The sequence below is a fragment of the Anguilla anguilla genome, chromosome 3 (assembly GCF_013347855.1).
Source record: "Anguilla anguilla isolate fAngAng1 chromosome 3, fAngAng1.pri, whole genome shotgun sequence".
Lineage (NCBI taxonomy): Eukaryota > Metazoa > Chordata > Actinopteri > Anguilliformes > Anguillidae > Anguilla > Anguilla anguilla.
Genome location: NC_049203.1, coordinates 64,068,411 through 64,078,303, shown reverse-complemented (window position 1 = coordinate 64,078,303; position 9,893 = coordinate 64,068,411). Strand labels below are relative to the sequence as shown.

The 9,893-nt window shown below is 42.2% G+C and overlaps 1 protein-coding gene across 3 annotated transcripts; it reads right to left on the bottom strand.

Moving 5' to 3' along the window:
• Positions 1–1,742: 1,742 nt before the first annotated feature.
• Positions 1,743–9,501, bottom strand: LOC118222770 (protein FAM199X-like). 3 transcript variants are annotated; one of them, XM_035408593.1, is made up of 7 exons: positions 8,979–9,501; positions 7,807–7,998; positions 7,244–7,463; positions 6,603–6,755; positions 6,306–6,467; positions 5,426–5,653; positions 1,743–4,861 (listed from the first exon to the last, which is right to left on the bottom strand). In XM_035408593.1, the coding sequence occupies exons 2-7, from the start codon at positions 7,971–7,973 to the stop codon at positions 4,691–4,693; spliced, it is 1,101 nt and encodes a 366-aa protein (XP_035264484.1). In that variant the 5' UTR covers positions 7,974–7,998; positions 8,979–9,501; the 3' UTR covers positions 1,743–4,690. The 3 variants fall into 3 exon arrangements, with proteins under 3 accessions (XP_035264484.1, XP_035264483.1, XP_035264481.1); XM_035408592.1 differs by having other exon boundaries at positions 1,743–4,864; positions 7,807–8,009; positions 8,979–9,499; XM_035408590.1 differs by having other exon boundaries at positions 1,743–4,864; positions 8,979–9,496.
• Between the last annotated feature and the right edge of the window lie 392 nt (positions 9,502–9,893).

The window sequence follows — 9,893 nt, the reverse complement described above, 5'->3', positions numbered from 1 at the left end:
TGTCAGTGCTCAAAGGGCCAATAACTGATGAAGGTTCACTTGAGTAGGATTTGTGAAAAGACTGATTTTGGTTAATTGAGCAATTGATGCAGTGCAGCCAATGTCTTTTGGCTGTGCTTGGAAAGAGTTCTACTACTGCATAAAAGCCAGTTCCCCAAGCCTTTCAGCCTGATAGGTGTAGCAACTAATCATCATGATTTCCTCAGTCTCCCAATCAGCTGCAGATTGAATTGTCTCCCAATTACTGAAAGCATTAAGGCCTGCTTTTTCAGTTTACACCTGTCGCCAGTAGCCTAAGCTTACTCAAAGGTGCTTCTTTTATAAATGCTAATCTGGTAATTGAACAATATAATAGCAGAGTTAATTTGTAAGAGTGTGGTACGTATAAGTGCATTTTCTATGCCAATAAAGATTTACAATGCATTTAATTCTGAGAAGCAGAGAGAAGGAAGAGAAAGGGAAAACAGAGATGGAAGAAAGGAGGAGGGGGAGGAAATGAATTCACTGACAGGAACAGAAAAGCAGCAATTCCACTCCATTTGACCCAGCGGTTATCCTAGGCGGCAATGATATCCCCAGCAATGGATATACCGCACATATAATGCATCCAAGACAAGTCAACGAGAATGGTAAATGAATACCGGTCCAATCATTAGCAATCCCCCAGACCAAACCAGCACAAGTCTTTAACGCTCAACCTATGCAGTCTCCGTCTCGTACTGCTAAATTCTCAGAAGCTGGGAGAAATAAATCATCGTGAATCCGGGGGAATAACAATCGTTGCCATGGTGTTAGGCAAACTACATCAAATGCGTGCTCTGCGCGAGATGGTGCACGAGACTAATGGAGCGAACAATGCGTTTCAAATTGAGGACACGCTGTGGTCACGTAAAGCCTGCCCAGCAAGTCGGTCATCCTGGAGAAGCTGTCTCCCGCTTCAGAAGAGCCTGACGTTCGTCTATTGTTTTTCAATATGCGATTAACACTGTGAAAGTCATAACTTAGACCACTGCATCCAGAACGATACCTAATCTAGAACTGCACAGCTGTTGGCGTCGGACCAAAGTACCCTATCAAACAGGAAAAAAAGATTTATTTTAGCCTCACTTATTGCAGATCATAGGCCTACGTCAATTAATAGGCTACACTGACAACAAAGTCATTTTTTCCATTTCCTTCCAGATAAATGGACTTAATGCAGCTAAGCAAACACATTACTGCGCCGAGGACAGTGACGAGCCACTAGCCCCATGATTAATCACAAATCAATGCAGACAGGTTCATTTGCACAGAATCATCCCCTTGCGTAACCGTTCTCTTTGGCTCGGAGTTTATTCACATAATGTATTTATTCTAGCTAATGTATTCCTTATTGACCCCGTCTCCGACGATACCGGAAATTGGTGTGCAATTAAGTAGAACCGATGAGGTCTTATATAGCAGTTATCGGCTCCTTATGGTCGTTACTAAACTGTATTGCGTACACTTATGACATAAACACAAATTAATTAAAAGCCAGTGAAACCCTTAAAGCGACACCGAGAAGACAAATATAATATATGAAACCTTTTTATTTGAGAGAAAATGCTCAAAATGTATCACTTTGTCAGCAATAGCTCAAATTTAAAACCGTGAACATGAGAAAATAACACCCGTAGAATCTGGAAAACAGATGTAAAATTAAGAAAGAAAGGAAAAACCTCAGTCATACGTCGCTATAAAAAAGGACAATGGAGAGCTCATGCCTTTTAATCGACGGACTTTAATGAAAGATTATCGGACAGTGACGTACTACTTTTGCGCTTGCGCGAGGTGTCAGTGAAAAAACAGACCTGTAATCATGTTTCACCAATATATTTAGCAATGATTGCCTTACTCTCAAAAATGAACTCATACGCACCTAGCTGCAAAGGTCGAGGGACTCACTGTTCAACTAATTTAAATACATAGTTGATTAATACAATGTTGTTTTCGGTGGAGAGTCTGAAATTTGCCTAAGTTTGGGCATTGGATTTATAAAGCAGTCTTATAAGAAAGCCCTAGGCAAATTATCACCAAATAACAAATGGTCGGATCAGTGCTTTAAACGAAGTTACATCAGAACTCCACTCAATAGATAATCTAATGAAATTCAAATAAGTACAGGCCCATTTCTCCTATTTCTTATTCTACTAATGATAATAACAATTTAGATAATAAACTCGTAAATTCTATAACACAAACATTTATTAATTAAATCTAATGGGCCAGCACAAGTTTGACAAAGTCCCCACTGACATCGTTGGGAACAAAACCAATTTTCCACAACAAATAAGCTTATGCAGCCAATTAGACAAGACAATCTTGTTAATAAATGCATTTCAGGTTTAACTGTATACTAACATTAAATGTTCTGAAAGGACAAATAACTATCCCAGAAACTATCGCTTGGGGTTGTTTTTTAGGTAAGATTCCACAAACGCGTTTCATGGAATATAATTTCACCCAACATATGACCTTTAAAATATCATTTTATTTCATATAGGCTGCAGATATAACGTTTCAGCCTATTGATCCCTTATTGTATCCCTTAAACAGAAACTGTAAAACCACAAACTGGAATTAGAAATGGCACATTTTTTAGTAAATACGTTCATTATTCAGAAACGGTAAACAAAAATTAGGTAAGAACTGTAAAGTTTGCATACATTAAGCATATATATTTGAATTAAAAATTCAAAAAATGAAATCAATTTATAGTCAGTCTCTACCAAGTTATTTAAAAAAAAAAAACATTCATTTCAAAAGCAAGAAACACAGTGAGACCTACTGCCCTCTTGTGGATATTCCAAAAAAGATTCCAGAAGAACACTCATCACAGAGGATATATACCCAGCAGAAAAAGGTTTTAATAAATTTTGTGACACAGTAAAAGCGTCTTGGATGACAAAAACCATTTTACAGAGAAAATATTTTCAAAAAGTACTATTTATCTGTTATAGTCCCTTGCAGTGCAGATTCCAGCATAGTAAAATACAGCATATGGTTCTCAAGTTTAAGACCAGAGATTCATGTCCCCTATAGGGGACAAACTCGAATTGTCTTGAGGATATATAAAATGCTTAAAGAACACTGTGTCTCACGCGAGAGGTCAGATGCCTAGAGGATGAACGGATAAATGTGTTTCAGAAAAACAGACAAATCGGTTGTTGTACGCCAGTATTTATCTTTTCTCAATTTCCAAAAGAATCTTGACATGAAATACACTCATTTAATGTACAGCAGATATCTTCAACAGCAGTGTTCAAGTAATGAGATTAAATGCTTCCACAGTAATGTACATTAATGACTGGAAAGGAACAGGACGAAGGAAAATGTGATTATTTTCAGTTTTTCAGTACGATTTATGAGAACACCCGCATAAGTTACAACATATTATTTACAGGTAGACTCTGTACGAACAACTAATGATTATCTTACAGTATGCCATCAAGTTTAATGCCTGCATGTTTGTATGTCAAAACTCCAGTCTTTGGGGTGCTGCATTGGCAATGTAGGCCTTGGAAACCAAACGTGGATAATTTAGCCAATCAATGATGTAAATTAAGCACTTAAGACTGCGAACACACTGAAAACCAACAGACACTGTGGTCCCCCTAGAATTGACTTTTGAGATCCCTGGCTTAATGGCCACACGAACACAAGAGTTTGGCCACCAGGGGGTGCATCCGTTCATAAATATTACAAGGTACCAAACATCAGTAGCATCGTTGCTTAGTCAATACACTTCCACCAGAAGCAATTCTGAGAATCACAGAAAGAGAGAACCACCAAAGCATCCTACACTCCTGGAGTAGGCAGAACTATGGCAGAGGTATGGCAGAGCTACGAACGGAAGATATCTGGGTCATGTGTAACAGGCTGACGCATGTACAAATATCCTGAAAGCTGTAGCTACAGTTACGTTAGCGAAATAAACTTTTGCTTGCATTAAGACTTCTTATATTTATCAGCTAGCAAGCTAAGCAGATTAGCTATTTTCTCAATTTGTTATAGACCCACATTCAAATTTGAATGTAAACTGAACCAACTGAACCAACAATTGGGGGTAAAAAAGGCAAATACTATGTTTGCCTCTGCTAGTTACAACTTTTATCTACGAAGGCAGAAAATATTAACAAGCAATTTTTTAATTTTATCAATATTATACATTTTGATTCATCAAAGTACCAATGGCCATGATTTCCTTCAACACAAGTCCTGAAATTCAGTGTTCCCTCTATGCCTTTGGGTATATACAACCCACGCAAAAATGCAAAGTCATGTCCGTGAAGAGCCTAGCAACAAATGATTATAATCATTATAATAATTACTTCAATGTGTCAATCGCTGACATAGCAACACAATTCGTACAGCGACTTATCTATTGGAAACATAATAAGAAAATAAACATCTATACATGGTCAATAAGTGCTTAATTTTCTCTGGATTTTGTTTAGGAATTTGTTTAGGAGGTGAAAAATGTGGTATTACATTTTGGCAGCCTTTGGAGATCTGTATGATCATCCGTGAAATCTAATTCTCAGCTGGATAAATTAACTCTGGGGGCAAAGAAACAGAGGCCAGAGAGAGGGCGGAGCTTGCATGGCAGGGGCACCCACCTACGGGGGGCTCCGGAGGCTTAGAGGGAACACTGAGCCGTTCACTCCTGTCACATCAGGACGTCCACGTCGTCGCCGTGGTCCCTCTCCTCGGTGACCCTGAGTGACAGCACCTCTTCGTTGAGGAAGAGGCCGCTCAGCTGCTCCTTGCGGGCCTGCCTCTGCTCCTTCAGCTGCCTCTTCCTCAGGGCTTTCTGCTGCTGCTTCCGCTGCTTCCACCGCTTCTGAAGGGGGGAGGGATGGGGGGGGGGGGGGGGGATGGCCGTCAACACACCACGCAGGCACATGGCTAACTTCAAGCAATTCACATTTTCCTATCTGGGATGATGGAATAGTTCCATAGTTACATTGATCTAACATGGAATAGTTCCATAGTTCCATTGATCTAACATGGAATAGTTCCATAGTATATTGGTAAAGGTTGGCAATTATTTGGGGTTTTTTTTGTAAGGATGACATTTTAGTAGCATTCGAAAGTGAATTTAGAAAACCTGCTTATGAATCACACATCAAGTTTTTCCTCCACTGTACTAATAGCTGAGCTGTAAAACCCATCCTTTGCAGCAGCAAAAAATGTAAACCTCTTAATTACGGGTCTATTCGCACCACACATCCTTATGCAACCAGCTGAAACGAAGACGTTAAAAAACGGTGAGATATCCTCAGACATGCCTTTGAGGACGCTCTGAGACAGTGAGAGATACTGTACACTGGACATGCCAGCTGTGGCTTTCCACAGTCGCGGTGTTCAGGAACCGAACGGCCGCCACGCGGGAGACCCTCACCTTGGAGTCGCGGATGCGCTCGGCGGCGCTGGCCGACAGGTTGCCGTCGCTGTGGGCGTGGCTCATGCCGGAGGCGGTGGAGGCGGAGCTTGCGCTGCTGCTGGCGGCGCTGCTCACCATGCTGCCGTTGCTGCTGCTGCTAGCGCTGCCGCGCTCGCTCCTCTTCCAGCTGTCCCGCGTGCTGCTAGCCCGCTGCCGCGGTCCGTGCTCGCGGATGTAGCTCCTCACCTGCGCCGCGGCGAGGAAGGGGGAGGGGGAAAGCGTTACGGCTTTACCTGGTCCTGTCCTTACACATAATCAGGCCCCTTCATTCCAGGAGGACTCTGGATTCTGTGCCAACTTCTGCTCTAAACTATTTCATTGGCTCGATCATATTTTGAGCTTACATTTGTAAAAACACCAGCTACAGCCGCAGACTAGTAGTTGTTTGGAACAATAAGCATGTAGACCAGCACTCCAAGACCGGAGTTCTGCACCCCTGATCCATGCCCATAATGGCAAGCTCCTCTCTTTATTGGCTCCAATCAAATTTGGCCCATTCTGTGCCTGGTGCAACCAAGCAACCCACATCAACAGCTGGATATGTTCGAGAAACAATTACCACACTCACGGGTACACCTGAACCCTCAACCTTTCAGCTCCAAGTCCAGTTCCCTAACCATTATAACACACTCCTGCCCTAGGTCGAAAACGTTGGCCCCGTTTCCTCTCCCAGGTTTCCTATAGGTCATTGTAACAGGTGGCTTTTGTACAATACTACCAAAAGCATTGGAATCACATCAAAATAATTCAAGCACAACATCAAATCAGAAGCCAGTAATTTATGCAAACTTCCATACGCAACAATTCTTTTCCTCTGCGACACATTCAAGGCCCTTACCTGCTTTAGCTTCTCATCGGTCAGGCAGTTGAGCTCAATGATGAACTCGCTGTCCGTGGGGGAGATCTGCGCACACGGGTCGATGATCTTTATAATGTCCAGCTGCTCCCTCAGTCCCATCTCCATGCTCACCTTTCGACTCAGATATTCGATGTATTCCACCTGAATAGGGGAGATTCCAAATGCACATGGCTCAAGGGTATGCACACATCTGATTGGACACATGAGTTTCCAGTGAAGACTCTTGGCAGACATTGAGTGATGACCGCAGACAAAAAGGAAAGGGGTTTAGGGTACCTGCTCATCGTTGGTCATGGCACTCCAAGGAAGCTCGTCCAGGTTCCTGTGCGGTTTGGTCTTCCGCTTTGAGACAAGACAAGGAGAGCTGGGTACGCTGGGTATGATGTCAGAAAGCACATCACTTCCACTGGCGATGTCACTTCCTGGCAACTGAAAAATAACATGGCACAGCCATTTTAAGAGACAGACTTCAGGATTTGGAAAGTTCAATCTCTAAAAGCAATCAAACTGACAGAACCAGAAAAGGATAAACCATTGCCTAAAGCACAATCAAACCATCGAACCATTTTCCAATACAGATTTAGAAAGATGCTGCCTGTCAATAACAAATGGTAATTTACTTTACGTGTTATGCAATTAATTAATTTTAAATACTTGTGCAGTGTTCAAAAACATGAGTGAGGATATGAAGATCCACGGCAGCCAGTGACAATGGCCCCTTCAGTAAGATTTTGATTTGTTTCCTAGGCATGGCCCTGTGTCTTTGCCAAAAACTTCCCCATGAATCTTAATACGCATTTCAGATCTCCAGTACTCTGAAACTTGTGCACTAACTACAGTAATTGTGAGGCATTCCTTTACCAAGTGAGACACAATCTTAGCACAGATTATCGCAATGGTCAAAGCACTGCACATACCTGCCACTCAAACTCACTGTCGGACCAGTCCCAGTAGGTACTGATGGAGGAGGACACATCGCTGCAGACGCTGCCCTCGGGGAAAAGGTCGAGAGAGGTGAGCTCCTGCTCGTCCAGCAGAGAGTAGCAGTCATCCTGGTCGCCAACGGAGACCGAGGAGAACAGCTCCTCGCTGCACTCTGAGCTTGCCACGCTGGTCCCACAGGAAGTAAGGTTCCATCTGGCAACACAATCCGCATAAACAACAAAGGGCATGAGAGTCACAGACATAATACGGTTGTGTAAGTCTCTCTGGATAAGAGCGTCTGCTAAATGTCTGTAATGTAATGTAATACCATGTAAACAGATCGCATATTATGCATAACAACAACAAGAACTGGCAGAAACTCAACCGATACATAATGGAATACGTGGAACAGTTCAGTAACCTATTGTGGCCATCTGCTGGCTAAGAAAAACACTTCTCTCGAAATGTAACTTAGGGTAAAGGACACACTTCATTGACAAGCAGGAGTTTTGTACTGGAGCCGCAGCGCGCATGATTAATTCCTATCTCCACTCACCTGTTGCTATGGAAGCGGCGCAGAGGGTCTGTCCGATGACAAGAGGACAACTGACAGCCGAAGTCACTCACGTCTAGAGTGCAATCTTCGCTAAGGTTTCCTCGCTGTGACAGCAAGGGAAACGGCTCTTCGGGGGCGAGAAACTTTTCGTACAGATCTTCAGACATGTTTACCTTCGATGTGATGGTAGATCTGAAACAAAACTTTGGAGTCAGTGCGCAACGAGGCAGGTAACGTCAGTGTTGAAATAAAGCATCATTTAGCGAAGACATTACATAACATGCAGCTACTAGCTAGCTTGTTTACCAGTAAGCTGAACGCCGACTGAAAGCTAGTTAACGTTATCTCACCAAACTAGTCTAGGTCGGCCAACGGCCCGCCTGACAAATGGCTACATCCTAAACGGTAACAGAACGTATTGCTCACATCTTGAATTTGCAAAGATATCTGAACTATACAATCTCTGATCGGTGCTAGCTAACGTTGGCTAAGTACCATAGACTACAGCTATAGGTAGCTGATGTTAATTTAGCTAACCAATACGTTATAGCTGACTAGATGTAGCATACAAACTGAGTGAGGCAGTAGATTAGCTAGCCAAATAAACAAGCCGAATCGACATGGCTAATAATGTTCTATTAACTATCTACAATCCCAAAGTCAGCAAGTCAAGTACATATCAAAACAGCAGCAAATAACACCAACGTTAGCTAATTTAACAACGCTACAGTAGCCAGCGTTAGTTAGTGTAATGTAGCCAACTGACCAAGCAAGCACATTGCTCCGTCTAGCAACGTTAACGGTCAGCTACCGACAAAATGTAAATCCTGTATTAAAAAGTAATGTTAACTTTCGCTAACAAATGTGCTATTGGAAACTAATGCCAGCTGTTATTTAGACACCGTTCTACTGAATTTGTGCCGTTGGCAATCGATAACTCGACAAATGGCGTTTGTTCATTTTTTGTCAAGCTAGCTAGCCAGCTACATTTAGCTAACCAGGCAAATCCGTGTAATCTGGCTAACGTTAGAACAAAAGCCGGATTCGCTTATTTGGGCTGCTAATGTTTTAGCAAGTACCTAGCAACTCTAGGTTTGTACCTTTGGTAAACATAAAGTCAATAAAATGTAATTTAAGAAAACATTAACTTCGTAATCGCATCGTTTACAAACCTGATGATTTTTTCGGACGGGACAGGATTTCACTGCGGATCCACTCCATTTGCCAAACACGTAAGGAAAACAAGGAGGCTGTGCTACACAGCCTTAGCCCAGTGATGTCAAGAAGGTGGATAAGAGCTGGTCACACATCGAGGATTAGCTACAGCACCATCTAGTCTGGCGGATTTTATACTTTAAACCGAAAAAAAGGTTGAGACGTTGTTAATGTAACGTGTGCTGTAACTTCATATCATTGAAAACGCGACATAACACACATAACTCACATGTTTACCTCCCAGTTACACAATACACATATGATGTAATGTTTCAGGTTCAGTCCACCGATTGGTCCGATGCGTTCCATATTCATTACAATTGAAAAACTAATTTGCAGCGCCCACAGAAATATCACCACATAACGCAGCCAGCAGTTGGTGGCAATGGACATAGCATTTTTTGAAAAACACGTAACACACATGTAGCTAAATCACAACAAAACCATACCCCATACACATGTCATGCTACAGTGAAATTACTGAAATGACGTCACCTCCGAAATGACTTCACTCAGTGAGTGATCTCACCGACTGAGTAATCATGTTTAAAGGAAAATGCAACATTGAAGACTGCGTTTCCTGGTGAGATCATCACAGTGAACGGTTAGGCCAGTCTTTATTTACTCAACTATTATCGGACATATAAATTGTTCAATGTCATTAAAGCTAGTCTGCTACAGGAAGATTAAGAGCGGAACAAAAACGTCTAATCCAGTAGCTACGACAAAAATATTGCCCCCCAGACGTGTTGCTTTGAGTATGTCACACTGAATACCTCTCCTCTTGTTCCAGTATAATTGAGCATATACAGTCTCAGACTCTGCCAGGGTAACATTTAGAGGTTTTAAACCCCTATTAACCCATACTCATA